Source organism: Nannobrachium achirus (assembly GCF_963921795.1).
Source record: "Nannobrachium achirus genome assembly, chromosome: 16".
Lineage (NCBI taxonomy): Eukaryota > Metazoa > Chordata > Actinopteri > Myctophiformes > Myctophidae > Nannobrachium > Nannobrachium achirus.
In genome coordinates, this window is record NC_137823.1 from 56,422,223 (window position 1) to 56,446,535 (window position 24,313).

The window sequence follows — 24,313 nt, forward strand, 5'->3', positions numbered from 1 at the left end:
TATTGTACTTTTACTCCACTACATTTATTTGAAAAGAGTTGTGAGCTTGTAGATCTGCTATTTACAAACATTTTGTACTTTTACTTTTGGTACTTTAAGTACATTTTGATACCAGTACTTTTGTACTTTTAGTCAAGTATTAAAACTTTTACTTAAGTAAAACATTTGAGTACTTTTTCCAACACTGCGTGGAACAGCACTGCCACCCACACACATTCACTCTCTCCCTCTCTCTCTCTCTCTCTCTCTCTCTCTCTCTCTCTCTCTCTCTCTCTCTCACACACACGCACGCACGCACGCACGCACGCACACACACACACACACACACACACACACACACACACACACACACACACACACACACACACACACACACACACACACACACACAATCATGCACACTCACGCACAGTAGACACCAAAAACGCTCTGAAATAGAGCAATCAGAAGAAAAACTAAAAACTAAATTGATGTCCCCGATAGATGAAAAACAACAGCTGACGTATGAGACAGTGATTTCCCCTCCTGCATTAAAAGCATTTGTCACAAGCTGGCTCAGTAAAACACTGTCTTTTCTGCGTGACTGCACACAAACGTAGCTGTCAACTGCGCTCAAAGGAGACATGGCGCTGATTCACGCTGCATATTGTTGCACGTTGCTTTGGTGTGAATTGGCTCTAGAAGCTAGGCTTCAAGCAAGTGTTTCTCAAACGTTCAGATTTCAAGGTCTCCTCTGACAGTCAAGTACAAATGGAACCAAATGGACCCCCCTGGTGGTCCCTGGACCCCACGTTGAGAACCAGTGCTTTAGAGCAGGGGTCTTCAACGTTTTCAGGCCAGGACCCCTTAGTAGAGAGAGAGAGATGAAGCAGGGACCCCCACAACCTGTTCATAGATTCCATATAGTTTCATCGTTTGACAGCACAATCATCAGTGTAGTTTGAATTCATGTCAATTTTTGTTTTCAGATATTTAACCACTTGAACTGTCAATACTTAAAAAAAACTTGATCTTTCACTCTGTACTTAGTCTGCTCTTTTTACCTTTCTACACCAAACCTCTTTGCGGAAAATAGCTGATCTACAAGCTCACAACGCATCGCAGCGCGAGGCGTTGTGAGCTTGTAGATCTGCTATTTTTGGCTACGAATATGGACACTAGGGTTCAAGTTGTTAATATAAAAAGGATTGGAAGATTTGGAGGACCCCCTGTTGTAACTCTGAGGACCCCCTAGGGGTCCCGGACCCCCTGTTGAAGACCCCTGCTTTAGAGCACTGAGTCGTTCAGCCTATACGTTCTCTGTGATGACTGTGTGATGTAGTTGGTTTACTATTCTCCCCAAACAGGCGATCTACAAGCTCACAACGTGCCATGTAAGTGCGTTTTGTGTGTGTGTGTGTGTGTGTGTGTGTGTGCGTGCGTGCGTGCGTGTGTGTGTGTCTCTATCTGCCAGTCCAAGAAGTGAAAGCTATTTACCCTCCACTGCACTGAATTTCCCTTGCGACCACACAGTCATCTCACTCAGAAAATGACAGTGTTTGCTTGTGTGTGCGCTCGCTCGCTGTGTGTGTGTGTGTGTGTGTGTGTGTGTGTGTGTGTGTGTGTGTGTGTGTGTGTGTGTGTGTGTGTGTGTGTGTGTGTGTGTGTGTGTGCGCGCGTGTGCGTGCGTGTGTGTGTGAGAGAGTTTGGTTATTGCCTGTGACACCACCACTTTCATTTCCTCTCTGGTTATCATTGAGACTCCATGGACCGAAAGACTGCATAATGAGAGGGAGGTGTGTGCATGCGTGCGTGTGTTACTATATGCAGGGACGGACATTCCCCAGATTCCCCACAAAGACAGTAAGACCTGTCAAAAGGGACCTTCTGGGTTCGTTCTTCAGGTCCCCTTGAGGGAAAGGGTCATGTTCACGACCTGGCGTTTGCCAACGTTTCTGAGGCCCTTAGCTAGATGCAAAATATATAGTCCAAGACCTAAAAATCTTTGCTTCTGGGGGTCTCTGGAACAAAATATTTTGAGATGGGGGCCCAAGGCCAAATGCATATCATTTTGGGGGTCCTTGACTTGACAAAGTTTGACTACCACTGATATACAGTAGTAAGTCTTTTTGAGCGGTGGTCACAACGCTCCTATACGTGGCCGTGTGTGTGGGTCTGTCTGTCTGTCTGTTTGTCTGTTTGTCTGTCTGTATGTCTGTCTGTCTCCGGGTATGTAGCCTGGCCCTGCAGTAACCTTTTCTGACCACACATGTTAAGGGAGGGGCGCTGTTGTTCAGGATAGGCCAGGCATAGGCCAGGCACACTCACACACAAACACACAGGGGGCACACACACACACACACGCACGCACGCACGCACGCACGCACGCACGCACGCACGCACGCACACACACACACACACACACACACACACACACACACACACACACACACACACACACACCACCGCTCAGTTCACACGAGTGTGATTTTCAGAGAACTGTTAGGATTTAGAAGACAGTTATAGAATCATCCTACAGTATATACCCCGTAGACTGGTCGCATTCAGAGCTGCAAGTGTGAGTTGGTTTATTTTATTTCTCCATATCTACAAGCAAGGACACACTTTTTGGCTATCCAAGCAACCTTTGTCAGTGACGAACGCTGGATAGCCAAAACATTTGTCCTTGCTTGTAAAGACATGGAGAAATAAAATCGACTACACTAACTCACTCCTGCATCTCAGAGTGCATTTATCATTTTATCATAAGGAGTATTAATTCCACAGCAACAAGTGGAACCCACAGAGTCCCTGGAATCCAATTTGAGAACCATAGGTGTGTAGAGGGTAAAAAGATGGGGGAACAAGCCTAGGTCACTGTGGGATGCCTGTCAACTAAGTATATAGGGTTTAACTGCACTATGGGGATGCTTGTTCTGACTGGACTGATCTAATCAGCCAATATCCATTATCAGTTATTGAACTGGTATGTGCCACAATGATCGGTGGTGGAAAATGGTTCAGATACTGTAGTAAAAGTATCAACACTGCACTGTAGAAACCCTCTGTTACAAGTAAAAGTCTGGTGTTAAAAATTTAGTTGAGGGAAAGTACAAAAGTATTGGTATGAAAACATACTTCAAGTGACAAAAGTAAAAGTACTTATTATGCAGAATGTCCCGTTTGACAAGGTATAATAATTATGTATAAAAAGTATTTAAATCTTTTGAAAATAGCAAAGCTGGTAAATCGGCGCTCGCCCAGCAGTCTGCTGTCACCCAGGCGGATGCGTGCACGCACCCATGTGCCATGCGCTTCTCGCCCTTAGGGCGTCTTACTGGTACTTATATTGACGTTATGAACTTAAACACAGTACAAATACATTGGGCATAAAATGCTATACAATTGGACTGTAGTAATTAAAACAGCTTGTGTAAACTTGTTTGGATTTGGAACAGCTAAAATCATTTGGCGTTGATGTTGACGGACTGTATTACGTGAAGATGGGGGCCCCTGGCATGTGGCCCCTGGGACACCACTTGTCCATATAGGATTAAAACAACCTTTCATCGTCAGCGTTGTGACAAAATATCAAGGCCGGGACGTGAACAGAAAAGTGCTGGGAACTCACTAATGGCTTTAGTGCTGCAAACAAACAACTTATTTGAGGATGCTAATCTTGTTTTGTTTTCCTCTGCAGTCTGATCAAAGCCAGGATTTACAAGAGATTGTCTGATTTCTTGTGCAGGATAAAGCCTATAATTTCAAAGGCTTAATGCCAAATTGATACTTTGGTGTGCGTGTGCGTGCATGTGTGTGTGTGTGTGTGTGTGTGTGTGTGTGTGTGTGTGTGTGTGTATGTGTGTGTGTGTGTGTGTGTGTGTGTGTGTGTGCGTGTGTGCGTGTGTGTGAATGTGTGTGAAAATCTAGAATTCTGTCACAGAGTTTAAGACGTGGAAGCACACATAGACCTGCCCACCTACTGTACCCATATCCATGTGTGTACACGCACGCACGCAGGCACACACGCAGGCACACACGCACGCACACACACACACACACACACACACACACACACACACACACACACACACACACACACACTGTTTTCTCACTCAACAGTAAACAAACCAACATAAAGTTTAAGTATACAGAGGGTATCTGCACATTTCAATAGTGACAATTTAAGGACTTTTTAATACCTCTAAAATGACAAGTTAAACATTGACCAAATTGTCAAATATTAGAGTCAGAAATTGTGAAAATAACCGATCTACATGCTCACAATGCCTCGCAGCGCGAGGCGTTGACAAGTTAAACACCTGAAAAGGTTGAGAACCTCTGATGTAACATGTGCTTGGCAGTAAGTTGCCTGATATTACAGCTATTTACAACTTGGCTGTAAGCTAGTTTATTAACCCAATGAGATGCTGAGTTTTCCCATTTGAAGCAACAACCAAAGCCAGCTGTTGCAGATGCAAACTGTTTAGTGCATCTGTCTGCCTGTCTCTTTCTGATTGCAGAGGCTTACAATACAACCGAATTTCAGATTTCCTTGTTTGATATACTGTTTATATCCACCTCTTTCCGCGGGAATTTACTGGAGAATGTTTTGCACCACACTGCACCACACTTCCGGTTAACAGCAGACATACAAGCTCACGTCGCGTCACAGATGCAGCCGTTGTGAGCTTGTAGATCACACTCGGCTGCGGCGCCGGAAGCTCCGTCCAATTTCTGCGCAATGCACGATGGGATGTTGGAAACTTGTGGATATATATTTATATTTCTAATTACATTATTTTGCAGTGCTTCATGGACTAGCCTGGAACCAGACCAATCCGCCTGGGGCAAAAAAAGTTGCCCTTGGCGAATATGGGTCTGGCCCCGCTCAATAAGTGAATCCATTTCCTCTCCCCCAAAATGTGGGGGAACCAATCACGTTCCAGCATTGGTCTGGTCTAACCAATCATGTCCAGAGTAATTTTTTGAACCCACCCCTTGGGAAATGAAAACTCTGCTTGTGAGTCCAGACTAATATCCAATACACAGTGAGGAATTAGCCAGTAGCTATGCCCCTCCCGAAAAAGCTTTTGTCCAATGCTAGCTTAGCAACCAGCAGCTTGCCAAGGCTGTTGCCAAGGCAAACCTTGGCAAGCAGGAAGTTATTCTAAGCTAGCATTGGACAACAGCTTTTTGGGAGGGGCATAGCTACTGGCTAATTAGTATGAGCAACGCCAGGCTATTCATGGGGATATGCAAAGAGAGAAACGGAATCAATGGAATTGGATTCAGTCATACTGTTCATCCTCTTCTTTCACCACTAAGGTCTTCCCGGATCCTCTTCAATCTACTGTGCGTTTGTGTGTGCGTGCGCGAGTGCGTGTGTGCGTGCGTGTCTGGCTCTGATTGCCCTGTGTGTACCAACTAAACAGACAGAACAGAGTGCGGGGGCCACAGTTTTATCAGGGCCAGAGAGATTTGAACACATTTCCATGTGAATGGACTGTAAACACCAGCTGTTGGATTTAACCACTGTCTCTGCTCTCTGCTGCGTCCAAATCTCGCTGAGATCAAATGGATTCTTCACAGCCCATTTAGCGCTAGACAAGCCCTCAGACCATACGTGTCACAGGGCTAGAATGGATGAACTGGGCATTCCTCCGCAAATCAACAATTTTGAGTGCTCACTTGGCTTCGTCTGGCCCTCGCAGCAAAACCCGGCGAGTTCATTTAACCCAGAGACTGTTGAAATGTAATCACATGGCTCAGTAAACATATGTTGCTGTTCATTTGATAGTTGGCACAACCCCATGACAGACATGTCTCTCGCTTCTAATTCATGCTATTCGTCTTATGGCGGCGTCGCACGCCGGATATAGCAGATTTATAAGCCTTTTCACATGGAGAATACTGAATTACTGACACGTCTAGTTATTCATTTTTTTCAGTTATTCAGGCAAGCGGGCAGGCAGGTAGGGAGACGCGAGCAATCTGACAGACGTGCAGACAAGCGGGCGTACACTCCCGTGAAATTGTTGTGTTGCTCCCCGTGTGAAAAGGCCTTAAATTGGCTTTATTCCGTAGCTGAACTTGTCTGTCGTACGACGTCTTCAGATACTTGTTTTCAAACCTCAGTACCACACCATGCACTGTTCAGTGTTCACACACGAGACAGGACCATTACAGTGGTTTTCCTCAGATTTAAGAAGTCGTGTTGTTACTGTAACATTAAAAGCAAGCTTTAGGAAAAAAGTAAGGAAAACATGAGACTGCTGCTGGAGTCCATTCCAAAGCCCTTAGTCAGGAAACGCACTGGGAATCAGTGAAATGTACCAAACAGATGTGTCGGTTTTTTTTTTCTCCTCTTTTTGTTGTTTAACTCATTGTCATTGACTTCACTTGGAAAGCATCAGTAACATTTATTATGTAAAGTTGCTGTCAAAATTAAATGAACACAGACTGATCCTCTGCTTAAGACTTGGCACACTGCAAAGAATAACAAGCCTTGCACGCAATTTTACCTTGCATTCAGACTTATTACAACATTTGAAATCTTCTGTTTTTTGTTTTGTACAGTAACGCTTGTTCTGTGACCATACAGTGTGCATTTCAGATGCCTTTGTACTCGTTTGCAAGTTATCCGGCGGTTTCTTTGAAAGCTTTTCATTTAACGACGTTGGGTCTGAGAACGTGTGATAAAATGTTGAACCCGTTATGACGGACGGCATCTTTTGCAGCAGCGCTCTCTTTATGTTTGTTTATGTGTCGACTGCGCAGCCTTTAGAGGCAGAAAGCCTTTTCTCTGATCCTCCGCTGATCAAAACACACTCACACAACAAACCTCTAGACCACTGACACACAAATACACACACACACACACACACACACACACACACACACACACACACACACACACACACACACACACACGCACGCACGTGCACACACGCAGGCGCTCATCTGTTTACTTGTCTGTTTAGCTGTCACTGTGTTCCAAGCTACTGCTGAGAATGCACGCACGCACGCACGCACGCACGCACACACGCACGCACACACGCACACACGCACGTACACATGCATGCATGCACGCGCGCTCGCACACACCAACCTATTTTCTGTATTCGACACTGAGCCTTTGTAAGAGATTTGAATGACTGCTATAAGGTTACACTGAAATACACGCATGTGCGTGCACATGCTCTCTCTCTCTCGTTCTCTCTCTCTCTCTCTCCCTCTATCTCTCTCATGCGCGCACGCACGCACGCACGCACACACACATTCTGATACTCTGGGGTAACTTTCTCTCTATTCTAATTGCTGCAATGTGACACTGTTTCCCACATTCTGAGAAGAAAGGGAGAGGAGAAGAGAGAGAGCGAGAGAGAGAGAGAGAGAGAGAGAGAGAGAGAGAGAGAGAGAGAGAGAGAGAGAGAGAGAGAGAGAGGGAGAGGTGGGGTATTAGGAGTCAAATAAAAAAGGGGAAAGGTAGGGAGACATAGCGGTATAGTTAAAGAGACAGAAAAGGGGTGAGAGAAAGAAAGAGATACGATTTTGAATTTCACCTGTCATCCATTATCTGCCTCCCTGCCTGCCTGTGTGTCTGTTAACCTGTCACCCTGACCCTACACATTCCCTTCTGTGAAGATGCAGACACCGTTGTTATTGTTGCATGGCCAGACCTTCCCAAGTACTGCTTTTGAAACTGTGTTCCAATGTACCCTAACACCTTTTGTTGGTCAGAATAGGGCATAAAAAGATATTACAAAGATACATACACGCACGCATTCCCATTCTCTCTCTCTCTCTCTCTCTCTCTCTCTCACACACGCACACGCACACACACACGCTTTGGGAACCCAAAACCCAAAACCCTGTGCTCAATTCCATTGAAAAAACACAGTTGGAAAAGGATAGAATCGTTCTTTCCTTGACAATAAGCAATCCTACGATTTAAATGCTGTACACATGCACACATGGAGCAAAAATAATTATGAAAAAATATGTTTTTAGTATTTTTTTTTCTTTTTTTCTTTTTTTTTCAACTTTCGACTTTGGAAGACTTGTGTAATGAAGTCGACTGAGTCGACTTGTTGACTTTTTGGTTAATGCCTTAGCACACACGCACACACGCACACACACACACACACACACACACACACACACACACACACACACGCACACGCACACGCACACGCACACACACACACACACACACACACACACACACACACACACACACACACACACTGAAGGCTGATCGTTAAGTATTTTATTCACCCAATTAGCATCCTGGTGCTTTGCTTTCAGAACGAGGGTGGCTGCTGAGCGTAGTCGTACAGTACATACCTCAGCCAGTGCTGTTTTTCCTTCACTGTTGCATTGTGGGATATATATGCATATGGGACTGATGGATGGGGTGAGATGTGAGAATGCAACCTTCCAAGGTTTTCCTGGTTGGGGTGAAGGATGGTGAGAAACAAATAAACTGTAGACTGTCAGCTCTGTGTAGAAGACTGAACACTCCACTGGATGTCGTTGCCTGTTGGGCAGAAACCTTGTATGTCCATAGTTCAACTTGTTATGTTTTACGTAATTAAAGCCCTTCTTCGTCACACACGAGTGTTGCGCAGAAGCAGAGAAAATAGCAGACGCTCAAGCTCACAAAGGGTCGCTGTGTGACGCGTCGTGAGGTTGTAGGTCTGATATTTTCACACATTTTAAATGTTTTAAGAGATTATATGAAAGAGGAATGTTTTTTGGTGTAAAGTAACTAAGTACTTTTACTTAAGAAATGTACCTAATTACAATTTTGAGGTATTTGTACTTTACTTGAGTATTTCCAGTATCCAATACTTTTACTTCTATTGTACTTTTAATCCACTACATTTTAATCCACTACATTTATTTGAAAACTTAATTAGTTAATAGTTACTTTCAGATATAAATGATGATATTATAAATTAAACATATATAAACCACTTTAGCCCTATTTTATACCATGGCTATTTGAAAATAGCCATGCTATTTATAGCCATGCTATTTTCAAACATTTAGTACTTTTACTTTTGGTACTTTAAGTAATTTTTTATGCCAATACTTTCATACTTTTACTCAAGAACATTTTGAAATCTGGACATTTACTTGTAAGGGTGCCCTCAGACCAAAATACCTATGAGAGTGGAATCTGCCTTCCGCCAATGCATTTCAATGATAAGGGAGCGTTTTTTGCAGAAATCCTCTGCTGGCATGAAACCGCTTCACTCTCATTGAAATGCATTGGCGGAACGCAGATTCCACTCTCATAGGTATTTTGGTGTGAGGGCACCCTAACAGAGTACATCTATTAGTGCAGTATTGATACTTTTACTGAAGTTCAAAATGTGAGTAGGTTTTTCCACCTCTGGGTTTTGGTCATACAAGGTTTCCACCAGACCGTGGCGATGTGCAGGTTGAAGACTCCCCAGTGAATACTGTAGACAGGGGCGTCACAAGGGGTAGGGAAGTGGGACTGAGTTACTGGGGCCCAAGGTGGAGGGGCCCTAATAACTTTATCTATTGAAAAATAGCAGATATACAAGCTCACAGCGCGGCACCGAGTGCCGCGCTGCGAGCTTGTAGATCTGCTATTTTTTAAAAGTTATGAAAATGTGTGAAAATCTTTGAATATATGTATTTTTTAAGCGAACATTTCTAACTCAAATTTTGCTTCTGGGGGTCCCTGGAACTAAATAGTTTGAGATCGGGGTCCATGGCCAAATACATATCATTTTGGGGGTCCTTCACATGAAAAGGTTCGAGCACCACTGACATAGAAAAAAGGATTTGAAATATTCAAACTTGCACAAATTTTCAAGATTTCTTCAAAAATAGCAGATCTACAAGCTCGCAGCGCTGTGAGCTTGTATATCTGCTATTTTTCAATAGTTAAAGCACAAAATGTGAGTGAACCCTTGTACACCCCTGTTTGGTCATACAAGGTTTCCACCAGACCGTGGCGACCGTGCAGGTTGAAAACTCCCCAGTGAATACTGCAGATACAGTACAGGACGCTACAAACAAACACGTCAAGCATGACGTCCACACAATGCAGCCAGGGACAGAGCAGAGCGGGAGACACTTAAACACTACAAGGACATGCCGTACCAGAACTAACAGGAGTGCAACTAACAGGACATTGCATTCTGACACGCACAGTACAGCAGCTGCTCTCCGACGTCTTTCTGCAAAGCTTTTTATCCACAACAAATCTTTTTAACCACTTAAGCCCCTATTCTGCCGCTGCGCTGTGGTTACGACAGCGCGGTGTGCGGTAAAAACTCCATGATCTACAAGCGTACACCGCGTCCCACCACCGCTCACGTGTTGTGAGCTTGTAAATCAGTTATTTTCCCTTTTCAATTATTATTATTTCTTTTTTCTTCTTAGATTTCTGTTTTGTTATTACCCTTATTATTTTGCATTTTTCCCGCCCACATTTTTTCTTATACTGACATGCCCAAAAGAGGACTTGAAAGTGGTTGATTAGGTTCCCTCTAACGTTCTACATACCCATGTGTAATATAATAACCTCCAGGATTTAAATGGATTTCTAAAGGCGCATGTGAAGACATCATATATTCCGTTGTTTCCTGTTGAGATTGGCACATTTCCTGGGGCAAGCTGCCCAGATCACACATGTCACACGTATCTTCGTATTTCTTCACTCTCAAAAAGTGCCTGCAATGTACAGTAGTGCATTTGAAACTACATTGCAGTGCACATCATGGGGTGATTACTGCTTGCCTCCTATGAATTTTTTAATTTGTCTTTATTTTCTTTTTATTTCGTTGCTGAGTGAGGTCAGCAGACAAAGTGACGTGAGTGAGGTGAAAAAACCTGGGTGAAATCTACCAATCTCAACAAAAAACATTGGTAGCTTTCACTTCAGCTCAATCTTGGTCACACAGTTATCACACATTAAACTTTGCACGCTGTTGCGGATTCTACCAATTAAGAACACAGAACTTTCTAACAGGCATCTGTAGATGAGAGGGTAGAATAATCTAGTGTGTGTCGAAGTGTCCCTGAGACACTTAACCCCAACTGCTCCCCAGACGCCGTATTAATGGCAGCCACTGCTCACTAATAGTTAGGATGAGTAAATGCAGACACATTCTGTGTATACAGACTGTAGCAAATACCTCCCCAACATCAGCTAATGGGGGGGATACGCAATTATAAAGGTGCCAGATTGTAGACAGGGGCAAATCCACAACAAAATGCAGTCCAAAAACAGTCACACTGTTATTCACAGCTAGAGTCCAATTGGATTTAATTGGACCTTCTTTGGGCCGTGGGAGCACTCAAAGCACACAAAAAAAACTCCTCCTTGTTTGGGGATTGCAGGACAAATCTATATTGGTGTGAAGTGACAGTGCTAACCACTTAGCCGGCGAGCCAAGTTAACCCATTTAGGCCTAGAATAATTGAATGCTTTAACTAGTTGAAAAATAGCAGATATACAAACTCACACTGCGAGCTTGTAGATCTGCAATTTTTGAAACGTTTTGAAAATTTGAATGGATCTTCGAATATATGTATTTTTAAAACGGACATTTGTAACTCAAATTTTGCTTCTGGGTGGTCCCTGGAACTAAATATTTTGAGATGGGAGTCCGTGGCCAAATACATATAGTTTTGGGGGTCCTTCACATGAAAAGGTTTGAGCACCACTGACATAGAAACATAGGTTTTTCAAAAATGATTAGAAGGATTTTTGAAGACACTTATAGAATCGTGTCAAAATATTCAAAGACTTGAATATTTCGAAAAGCTATTTTAGATTTTTCTAAAATAGCAGATCTACAGAGCTTGTATATCTGCTATTTGTTTATAGTTAAAGCATAAAATAAAGCGTAATAATGTGTACCCGGTTCTAAATGTGTTTAACTAACTCAACTAACTTTTGACGTTCCTTCTGGATTTGCATGTGGGGTTTGTGGCATCGCCGCCTTATTAGGCAGCAAACATGCGGCAGCCTGGCAAAGACTGGGGGTCACAGAGGAAGAGGGTGACGTGTGACGGTGTGACATGGGGTGGTGAGCTAGACTCCCTCAATTCCATGCATGCAGCACACGTTTCATTCACATTAGGAGCTGCGGAGTTTGGAAAGTGCAAGAGACTTATGTATATTTTTATTAAGTGAGAGAAAATCTTCTCCACCGTAGTGGTATAGTCAGGGGTGTCACACTAAATCCTGGGCCCTGGGTACAAGGATTCACTCACATTTTGTGCTTTAACTATTTAAAAATAGCAGATATACAAGCTCGCAGCGCGGCACCGAGTGCCGCGCTGCGAGCTTGTAGATCTGCTATTTTTGAAAAATCGTGAGTCTGAATATTTCGAATCCTTCTAAGGTTTTTTGAAAAACCTATATGTATGTCAGTGGTGCTCTAACTTTTTCATGTGAAGGACCCCCGAAATTATATGTATTTGGCCACGGACCCCCATCTCAAAATATTTAGTTCCAGGGACCTCCCAGAAGCAAAATTTTAGTTACAAATGTTCGCTTAAAAAGTACATATATTCAAAGATTTGCACACATTTTCACGACTTTTCAAAAAGAGTGCCGCGCTGTGAGCTTGTAGATCTGCTATTTTTCAATAGCTAAAGCATACAATAATTAAGGACCCCTCCACCTTGGGCCCTAGTAACTCACTCCCACTGCCCCCCCCCCCCTTGTGACGCACCTGGGTTTAGTACAGCAAAAAAAGAAGAGAGGGGAGAAAAAAGGGTCTCGCAGGCAAGATTTCTTCTTTCAAGCAAACTTTTTCAATAACATTGCTTGAGTGTGTTTTCCTCTAATGTTTTCATTAATCCTTTTTCTCTGTCAGAAATGATTCATCACTTGTAATGGAGTGGTTGATTTTGTTTGACTGATTGAATTAGTGTTAAAATGCATGGCATTGGCTTTGAATGATGAATGAACGTTAAAAACACTCTCGCTGGATGCTGTAGTAGTGGGGATATGAACCTTCTTTTGATCTTGGGCACCTTTCAAAAAGCCTGCCACTGGATTTAGTATGTATTGAGTATAGCCAGGCCTCAGGGGCGTCACAAGGGGGGGAAAAGTGGGACTGAGTTACTAGGGCCCAAGGTGGAGGGGCCTTATTGATTTTATACTTTAACTATTGAAACATAGCAGATATACATGCTCACAGCGCTGCACCGAGTGCTGCGCTACGAGCTTGTAGATCTGCTATTTTTTGAAAAGTCTTGAAAATTTGTGCAAATCTTTGAATATAATTATGTCTTTTTTAAGCGGACATTTGTAACTCAAATGGGGGTCCGTGGCCAAATGCATATCAATTTGGGGGCTCCTTCAAATGAAAAGGTTTGAGCACCACTGACATAGAAACATAGGTTTTTTCAATAAAACGTAGAAGGATTTGAAATATTCAAAGACTTTTCACGATTTTTCAAAAATAGCAGATCTATAAGCTTGCAGCGCGGCACTCGGTGCCACGCTCTGAGCTTGTATATCTGCTATTTTTCAATAGTTAAAGCAGTGTTCTATGAAGAACATTCATAGGGGGCCCGCAGTGAATCCTTGTACCCACCCAGGGCCCAGAATTTGGTGCGACACCCCTGGCCTGGCCTGCGTTGGTTGGCAGGAGACCATTTCTAAAACTTGCCCGTCAGCCGTTTCTTCTTGAAAGACGGACAAAAAGGGAAACGGTCGAGAATTCATACTAACAGCAAGTGAGTTGTAGTTTCTGCTCACAATAGAAGGGTAGCCACGAGGAAGTCAGAGTGATTTTGTACTGGTCCACTTTCAAACGCTACTGGCATGCACATGTTTCTTTGTTGCACCTTGATGAATTGCTCAATCATTTTGAGCAGGGCAATAAGAAAAAAAAATGTGTTCCACAAAGAGTACCTTAACCCATTTCATCTCCTGGACTGTAGCTACCAACACTCCACACAAACACGTGTACAATACAACACGCATTTGGGGTTGTAAATGGCAATCAAAAAGACGTTTTTGAAACCGTAAACAACTTAAGAATGACTTGTGATTTGAAAAGGAAAGCCGAAGGGTATTAGGGGGACACCTACAAATGAAATAAAAGAGTGATATCAGATAAAACATACTGTAGCATCCCGAGGTGTGCATAAAGGGGTGGGCCATAAAGATTTTCCATTCAAATCTAAATACAGGCACTCTGGCAGAGAATTCCGTCCGTGTACCCTTTTTTTACGGTCTATGGGTTTTCCGCTCCCTTGTCAGTAAATTAAATTAAAAAATAAATAAATAAAGGATGTATGTATGTCATATTGTGCATTTGAAAAGTTTAAATAATCCAGTTCATTTGAGAAGTTAGAGAACATGTCTTTGCTGAGCTAAGAAGGGGAGGTGTAGCAGTAGTGCATTGCCTACATCTCCCAGGATGCTTTGGGGCGGGGGTTACTTCCTGAAAGACTAGTAAACAGAGAGTTGCACGTTACTTCACTGTGTCCCGTGTCTATCATTATACACATTCTCCCCTGGCCCTGGGTGGGTGAATGATAATGTCTAAACATTATGGAATGAGTGGGACAAACAATGATGGTGGAAGTCAAGGGTTTAGATGTTTAACTCTCTCCCTCTCCTCTCCGTTTTTCCCCCCAGGTTTTCCAGATAGCCTATGTGATTCTAAAGGCAGCCAACTCACCTCGTCCAGGTACCGTAATGCTCCTGTTGCATATGAACAAGCAAACAGTATGCTATGTCTATCAAATAACATATAGTCAGGGGATATCTTCAGAAATGGTGTCAAATCCTGGAATAAAGTCCTAAAAAAAAAGAAAAGTGTATAGTAACACATCTCACAAAGACTGAAATTCAGTTTCCCTAGGAGAATCATTGACAGCTGCTGAAAGTTGGGGTCCCATTAAATTAACTATACAGGAAAAAAACACACCAAAATAAATATGCTCAGTCTTTGTGAGATGTGTTAACTAGACACCTTTACAAACACATTGGTGAATAAAGGTTTTGGTAAGGAATTTATTCCAGGACTTTTTAAGATATCCCCTGACTAATATAGCGTGTGTGAACAAGTTGGCTAGCCATTATACTGTAGCCTACTGTACATCTTCACACAGTAGAATTCATTGTCTCACGATGATTTGGGATGTGAATTATGACTGTGACTGACATGGTTGATAGACCAACAACTTTATTTTTAGACTTATGGAAAAAGAGTCCAAAGCCCAATATGAAAATGCACAGGTGCTGTGCAACAATACATACACTGGAGAGAAGAAAGGATCAGCTATTTTCACTTGTTGAAATCATTTTTTTAACCCATTTAGACCTAGAATTATTGAATGTTTTAACTATTGAAAAATAGCAGATATACAAGCTCACAGCGCGGCACGAGTGCCGCGCTGCGAGCTTGTAGATCTGCTATTTTTGAAAAATCAAGATTTTCTTTTGCAAGTCTTCGAATATATCTATTTAAAAGCGAACATTTGTAACTCAAATATTTGCTTCTGGGTGGTCCCTGGAACAACATATTTTGAGATGAGAGTCTGTGGCCACAAATACCTGTAATTTTGAGGGTCCTTGACATGAAAAAGTTTGAGAACCACCGATTTCGAGGAAGGATTTGGAAGTCGGGTCAAAGATCGGGTCAAAGATATTCAAAGACTTGCACACATTTTCACGATTTTTCAAAAATAGCAGATCTACAAGCTCGCAGCGCGGCACCGAGTGCCGCGCTGCGAGCTTGTATATCTGCTGTTTTTCAATAGTTAAAGCATAAAATAATGGTTAAAGTGGTTAAGATCTAACGCGACTCGGGCGCGTTCCAGGTAATTGAGAGTTAAATGATAAATACAAAACAAACGGTTCTGGACATTCCGCCCCGACAACAATATATATTTTTTCCCATTATTGTTTTCTTACTCAGCATTCTGAGGCATTTCATCAGTGGTTTCTTGCTATGTCTGCCTTTTCCGGACAGGTAACTGGGTGTTGGAGCGCTCACTGGACGGCGTTAACTACGAGCCCTGGCAGTACTACGCCATAACGGACACGGAGTGCCTGACCCGGTTCAACATCACGCCCAGGACGGGACCACCGTCTTACACCAGAGACAACGAAGTCATCTGCACCTCCTTCTATTCACGTATCCACCCACTGGAGAATGGAGAGGTAAACGGAGCATTTTACCAAGTTATGGACTTTAGTTCTGTTTGGTTTGGTTTAATTCAGGGGTCTTTAACAGGTGGTTCGGGACCCCTAGGGGGTCCTCGGAGTTACTACAAGGGGGCCGCCAAATCCTTGTGTGATAGTATAACTATTTTAAATTAACAACTTGAACCCTCGCATCCCTACAGTATTCTCTTGAGGAGAACTTTAGCCAAAAATAGCAGATTGCGATCTACAAGCTTGTAGATCTGCTATTTTTGGCTACATTTCTCAGGGGAAGTTTCTATCACACAAAGATTTGGAGGACCCCTCTGCAGTAACTCTGAGGACCCCCAAGGGGTCCCGGACCCCCCCTGTTGAAGACCCCTGCTCTATAGTACATGCATCCATAAACACACGCATCAACCCAACCACAGTGGTCGCTGTTAAGGCACCCAACCTGCTCACAAGGAGCGGTTCAGTGGGTTCACCGTTCGCTAGTCTCACTGTAAACATAACATACACACAAACCTCAACACGTGCAACCATATGCCAGTTCAATACAAATAATACTAACTGGCTTCACAGAGTTCAGTTCTGCTCCCATCATCATGTGTGATCTAACTGCTACAGTATCTCCAATGTTTTTAAAAATGTTGTTTGAAGCTTAGCAGAAAAACAGACTTAGTAGGGAATACTGGTGGTTGCTGATTTTCGGAACAAGCGCACACACACGCACGCACACACACACACGCACGCACGCACGCACGCACGCACGCACGCACGCACGCACGCACGCACGCACGCACGCACGCACGCACGCACGCACGCACGCACGCACGCACACACACACACACACACACACACACACACACACACACGCATGCACACACACACACGCACACACTGTGGTTTACAGCCATGTCACTTTGATCATCTGTGTATGTTTGTGTATGTATGAGTGTGTGTGAGAAAGCGAAACCCACTCAGTGAGAACAGAGAGAACAGTCTTCTATAATTGGCATTAATGAAAAGAGAGAGAAAAGACTAACACGCACGCACGCACGCGCACGCACGCACACACACACACACACACACACACACACACACACACACACACACACACACACACACACACACACACACACACACACACACACACACACACACACACAGCCTGCACTCGCACCAGAAGCGAAGCATTGATTTTCTGGAGCTACTGGCTACATTTAACGACTTGGAGCGATGCAAGCCTGGCAACAAGCTACTGTAGCTGTGACTTGGCGACCAAAAAAATAAATAAAATAAAAAACATTTGAAGAGTGACAGTGACAGATGGCATGTGTTTGTAAAGTTTATTTCATTGATTGGTACGCAGGTGAGCCGCTACAGAACATGGATTCATACCAGAAAAATGATGGACTCCGACAGCTCTCATTTCTTTTCTCAAAATGTTAAACTATAGTTAAATATGAGTGAAATATTGAGTCAATACAAGGCACATTTCTAGCATACATTATTGTTATCAGAAGCATATTTTCAATATAATTTATTACAGTATAGGATGTTTACAGAGACATAGGGTGCGTTCGGAAACCCGCACCGGGTGTGTGCTCAGTGTAGTGAGTGCAGTGGGCGTGACGTTGGAGAGTGCGTTCATTGTGCTTATTTACGAACGACCAGTTTAAACAGGCAGCTGTGTGCTTTTTCACTCTGAACTCTGAAGGTAAACTTTCTGAAAAGCAGCAGTTGCTGAGTATGAAAACGTAACGTTGCTATTAGGAGATGTAGGTCTAATTCACAACATTGGCATACCTGCTGTTAATTTACATGTTGATGTGTGTGAAACTATCGAGCCCAAACGACCAATTAAGCTGTAAGTGCTGTATTTTGCGGTTATTTCCTCCATTGTTCACAGCTGAGAAGCATTCGAGACACAGCCATGAAAACCAACCAATCAGAACACCGCACCACACCATCACACCGCCAAACCCCATCTTCTAAGTAGGGTTGGTGAGTGCGTGCACTCAACACACCAGTGCGCCGCGCACTGGATTTCCGAACGACAACGCACCAAGTGCACCGAATAAACGAACGACAACATGGCACACCAGTGCGTTAAGTGCGCATTTCCGAACGCACCCAAAATTATATTTATATAAATATTGGTCCATAATACCGTTTATACAGGTTTTAGCCTAAACAACCACTCGAACATTGAAATTTCATGTTCTGTCTGTCTCTAATTCCAAGCCGTTTCAGATGCAATAACAAAATGCCCTTTGTTGGCAACGGGGTGCTGTCTTTGGGCTAAAATTGGAACGATACAGAGAATATTAGAGAACCACGATGAGAACCATGTAGAGTCAACCGTAATCTTCTCTGTATTGTTCCAATTTTAGCACCACTTTACCTCGTGGTTCCACGGAGGCTCTGCCACTCATCCATCTGACCACTTAACACGTGTTAAGTGATCAGATGGATGGGTGGCGAGCGTGGCAGTAGCGAACGCTGCAATAGCGCTTAAAAACGCCCGGCTGTCCACGGACCTTCTCGGCTACACCGACCGCGCAAAGCATAATCAGCCGATTAAGCATCTCCAAGCCCCTAATTGTGAAAGCCTAGCTGTCAAAGTGTGTGTGTGTGTGTGTGTGTGAGTGCCTCTGTGTGCATGTGTCTTGCGGGGGTGCAAGCTGAGAGATGCAAGGAGCGATGGAGTCGTGTGTGTGTGTGTGTGTGTGTGTGTGTGTGTGTGTGTGTGTGTGTGTGTGTGTGTGTGTGTGTGTGTGTGTGTGTGTGTGTGTGTGTGTGTGTGTGTGTGTGTGTGTGTGTGTGTGGTTGACAGCTCCCTTGCAGTCTGATCACAGTGAAACCATAATGAGTCGTAGGCGATGTGTCACAGCACGGCACACACACATTCCCAATGTCACCTCACTCCTCTTTACACACACACACTCAGGGGCGTCACAAGGGGGGGAAAGTGGGACTGAGTTACTAGGGCCCAAGGTGGAGGGGCCTTAATTATTTTATACTTTAGATATTGAAAAATAGCAGATATACAAGCTCACAGCGCGGCACCGAGTGCTGCGCTGTGAGCATGTAGATCTGCTATTTTTGAAAAGTTGTGAAAATATGTGCAAATCTTTGAATATGTGTATTTTTTAAGCAAACATTTGTAACTAAAATTTTTTCTTCTGGAGGGTCCCTGGAACTAAATATTTTGAGATGCGGATCCGTGGCCAAATACATATCATTTTGGGGGTCCTTCACATGAAAAGGTTTGAGCACCACTGACATGGAAACATAGGTTTTTCAAAACACTATTGAAAGACTGTGAGCTTGTATATCTGCAATTTTTCATTAGTTAAAGCACAAAATAATGCGTACTAATGCGTTCTCAGACTCACAGTCTAAATGGGTTAAACCCCCTCCCCCTATGAAGAACATTCGTGGGGGGCCCGCAGTGAATCCTTGTACCCACTACCCAGGGCCCAGAATTTGGTGCGACACCCCTGCACACACACACACACACACACATTCACAACCATCCCCATTGTTACTTCGTACAGCTCGCACCTGTCAAAATTTCCCCGCAACACTCAGACACACACACACACGCACGCACGCACGCACGCGCGCACGCGCACACACACACACACACACACACACACGCGCGCGCGCTTGGTCAGTGCAGTCTGCAGGTCTTTTTTCCTACAAATATAGCGTGGTTTTGGCTCCCATTAGAGCACAGTTACAGCCACAAACAGGCGGTTTGGCAGCAGGCAGGCCCTTATTGTACATTTCAGCTGCTGGTGGTGGTTGGTGAGTCAAATGTAAATGAAATAACCCTGCAGGTCTGTATGAGCAAAGCACGCCACCAGGCAGCTAGCAGGGCTTCCCCTCCTCCCTGTTGATGCTTCCATTCCCTCTGTATGTCTTCCATTTGTACACCAGAGAGCTGTGGAAAAACTGCTGCACGCCGACCTGTTGTCAAGTGGAGACTATTATTTACCACCTAAACCTATGTACTTTGTTGACTGGCAGGGACGTGCTGGCCATTGGGAAAAGAGGGACAACTCCCGAACGGCCGGTTCATTCCCGGCCGGTCCAGGCCGGCCATTAGGACATTTTTTTTAATGAAATGTCGGCCTTCGTTCCATTTTGGGGGCTGGGCGGCCAACAAAGTAAATTGTCACTGTCGGGCAGAAACCTCGTATCTCAGAGTTTCAAATTTGTAATTTTTTTTCGCAAAGCAAAGCCCTGCTTCATCATACAAGGCTGTCGCACAAAAGTAGTAAAAACAGCAGATCTACAAGCACACTAGAGGCGCTAGGCAGGAACAGGAAACAGAGAAATGGGCGTTTTCCTGCTAAATTGAAAATGAAAGGTTTTTTGATACCCGGATCCGATCCTTTTACACCAGATGCGAACTATCGCGATTATTAATTCAATGAAATAAAACAATAAACTCTGAGAACTTGGGTCTGGCAGCTTGGACCATCGGGAATAACTCGGAAAACTCGTTTTGGGGCAATCAATGAGTTAACCATGTCTACAGTCTATACTTAGTTAAATGGCCGTCAAAAATAGCGAATCTACAAGCTCATTCAAGCTTATTCTAACTACCGATAGTTAGAATATGAAGGGTGGGGTTCAAGTGATTAGAACTACCGGTATAGTTAGAATTTGGCATTCTGCTCACGTCATTGATTTTTGGAGTAGATTGCGTGTTGCCACTCGAAACCTGCCACCATGAGGTCTTTATGCTAAAAATGTATTCTGGGAACGCAGGCCTTTATAGATTAACCCCTATCTCTATCTCTCTCTCCATCTCGCTCTCTCTCACTCTCTCTCGCTCCATTTCAGATCAATAGTTAATTAATGTTTGTCACAGGGCCCGATGACCCCTCCTCAGTCCCTTTTCATCATGTAACTTCAACCTGTTATATCTACGGGTGGGACGATATGAAAATTTCATATCACGAATATTGTGACAAAAGAAATCGTGATTAACGATATTATCGCAATAATCAAAATCCATTATCCTGGGGTGGAACATTTGCCTTGTAACTGGCTTGTAACTCAGCAATTTTTTGGCAAAGACAATTATAGAGAGTGAAAAAAATACTATACGTATGTATATTATAAGTACCTTTTACTAATTTAGGGTTTGAGTGCCAGTGGTACCAGATATGCAGCTCTGCAAATAAAAGGTGAATTGATCCCAGTGCATGACGGAGGACGATATCACGATAAATGAAATCTCCACGATACGATTATCATGATAGTAGTTTTTTATCACGATAAACGATAATATCGCTTATCGTCCCATCCCTAGTTATATCTTGATGTTGAACACTCTGTCTCCCTCTCTCTCTCTCTCTCTCTCTCTGTCTCTCTGTCTCTCTCTCCTCGTCCATCCAGATCCATACGTCTCTCATCAACAACCGGCCCAGTGCGGAGGACCCCTCCCCCACCCTGCTGAACTTCACGTCGGCGCGCTTCATCAGACTGGTGTTCCTGAGGATCAGGACGCTCAACGCCGACCTCATGACCCTGGCCCTGAACGACCCCAGGGACGTGGATCCCATCGTCACCAGGAGGGTGAGAGTGACAGCTTATATGCAGGCTTGCGTGCGCGCACACATAAGCGTGCACGCACGCATGCACATACGTATCTCCAAATCAACTCCAGGGGTTTCAAACCCTCCATCTAAGTTATGATATGCACACATAGTGAGAAAACCCCAAGCTACGGTGTCGCACTTTAAAGCAACCCCGGAAGGATTCATATAGTACAGGGTTTCTCAACCTTTTCAGGCCGCGACCCCCAAACTAATCATATTTTAACTGGGGACCCCCCCACCTTGACGAGCACTAAGAGTTGAGGCATTACATTTTGTATTGCACGGTTCTATTGTGAAAATAGCAGATTTACATGCTCACAACGCCTCGCAACTGTGTAGACCGGCTATTTTCACAATTTCTGCCTCTAATATTTGACAATTTGGCCAATGTTTATACAGTAGTGATACAGGTTAGAAAACTCCAAAACTGTTACTATTCAGGATTGAAATTCAAAAGTAGTATAGTACAGTAAGTAGCAGATCAATGTACCGTAGTATGATCAAGTAGGGCATTCATTCATTTATGTTGTATGTAGCGGAGTAGTGGCGTTTCCATAAAGCCTCTTAACTCTTTTACTGCTTCGGACGTTCCCGTTCGCCCCAATTTTGAACCAAACGCGCTGCCAATACGGCTCGTTCTTTTTACCTTGTCTGATGACTGTAAGCTGATGAGGGGTCGCGCCTCCGTGTACTGTAAAAACATCTCCCGTAACGCTGCTCTCAAAAATCCACTGCAAGTTAGCAATAATGGAGTCCCAAATCACTTCCTGGCAGTTTTCTGTGGATCTGATCTAGAAAATGCAACTATGCTCTGAATGTATGTATGGCAAGCGGAGCGGCCCAATTCACATTAATTCTTTGCATAAGGCTGCCAGTACACATATGAGCGTCCATTGTAAAATGAATTAGTTAAAGGCTTATTTGCATAAATCTTTTATGGAAACACTTCAAAATTCGAATAAACTTTCATTATCTGCAAAAACATTTATGTGCTTGCAGGAGTTGGATTTTGAGGCTTTATCGAAAAAACTAAATGCACATTAGTGAATGTAAACGGGTCAGACAATAAATGTGAATAAATGATGACGTTCTGGTCCATTGTCCTCCAAGTTAACACTTTCCCCTGCCGCTTAACGTCCATTGTCTAGCGTTAGCCCACAAAACAAACCGTTTGTTACACACGGAGTGACACGGACCGTCTGTAAATTCCTCACGTTTTCACAACGTGCCAGTTGTAGCTCTGTTGTGCAAAGACAGCCTCCGACAGAACCATGACTAGTGGTGACTCACTGCCTCAGACTGATGGATGGTTTAAAAATAAACACTTTTCGGCGATTTAGCCGTGATTAAACCTTGCGCCCCTCATAGAAAGGCATAGAACAGAGAAAATGAGCTCCAAAGATCCTGGATTGCATTGGAGTGGACGGCAAATATCGGCGGCACGACTCTCTCGCGGGCCGATGTAAACAAATCACGGCCGGCTCGAAAATCTTGCCCGGTGCTTCGGTAAGGCCTCTGGGTGTTTAAATAATTTTATATAAAAAGCCGAACTAGTTCGGGATCCCCACCCTGGACGATAAAAAGGCCGAAATAAAGCCGTACTAGTTTGGGATCGGCGCAAAAAGAGTTAAGATGTTAGACTTCCACGTGCGAGACTCGGGTACGAATCCCGGGCATAACAGATACTGTATTTGCATGCATACTGTATGTCCCCCGGCACTAGGGTTTCCTTTGAACTCCTGCTGCCGTCTAATAAGACCTCTTCTAACACTGCTAAAGTGCAGTTTAAAAAAACATTCATGAATGTAATTTAGCCCCCCCCCCATCCCCACCCGGCCCATAAAGCACAAACAGGATTAGCCTCAGTATTTGTAAATTGGTATATTTATCATAATAAGGTGCAGTATGCAAATATGAAGAATAAGTGCAGTGGGCTTTGAAGCGATAGGAAACGCTGCTACAGTAATGAAGATGGCATTAAAATGAGAATGCAGATTCTCTTTTACATAATGCATGCGTACTGTACTGTACATGCTGCTCATGCGTATGTGATCTGTGTGAATAAGCACAATATTTGCATAGTGAGGGAAAACACACCGTGGTACTGCAACAAATTGTCTTGATACTGTCACTGTTCAATATCGTGATTCTTCCGCTTACTAATAGGCTTGTACTTGGCGGCACGGTGGCGAAGTCGGGTGAAAAATGGGTTACAAAATCGTCGGATAATTTATGTTTAAGAATAGGCTTGTACTGTAATAGGATCATTACAGGCAAGGCGGCGAGGCCATTTGTGGCGTGCGTTTCAAGAACAAGGCAATTCAAAGTGCTTTACTTAAAAAAACATTAATCTTTAAAGCAAACCGAGACTTTGGTAGAAGTTTGCAGCGTTGCGTATAGTTGCCTTGCTCCGTGTCAACCTCCTGTTGATTTTACAATTTGAAAATCAGGATGTGAATCGGACCGGATCTTGTTGCTAATTCAACTTGTAAAGTCAACTGGAAGTTGGCGCTTTTGTCCACATTGAGAAACCTACTGGTACTGGAGC

General features: G+C 43.7%; 1 protein-coding gene across 1 annotated transcript in view; it reads left to right on the top strand.

Moving 5' to 3' along the window:
- Window positions 1–24,313, top strand: part of lama2 (laminin, alpha 2) — a gene marked incomplete at its 3' end in the record, with an annotated part of 414,125 nt that overhangs the window by 93,751 nt on the left and 296,061 nt on the right. The window contains 3 exon segments of the mRNA XM_080745043.1: window positions 14,633–14,684; window positions 15,972–16,162; window positions 21,563–21,742. Of these exon segments, the coding sequence (XP_080601169.1) occupies window positions 14,633–14,684; window positions 15,972–16,162; window positions 21,563–21,742 (423 nt within the window).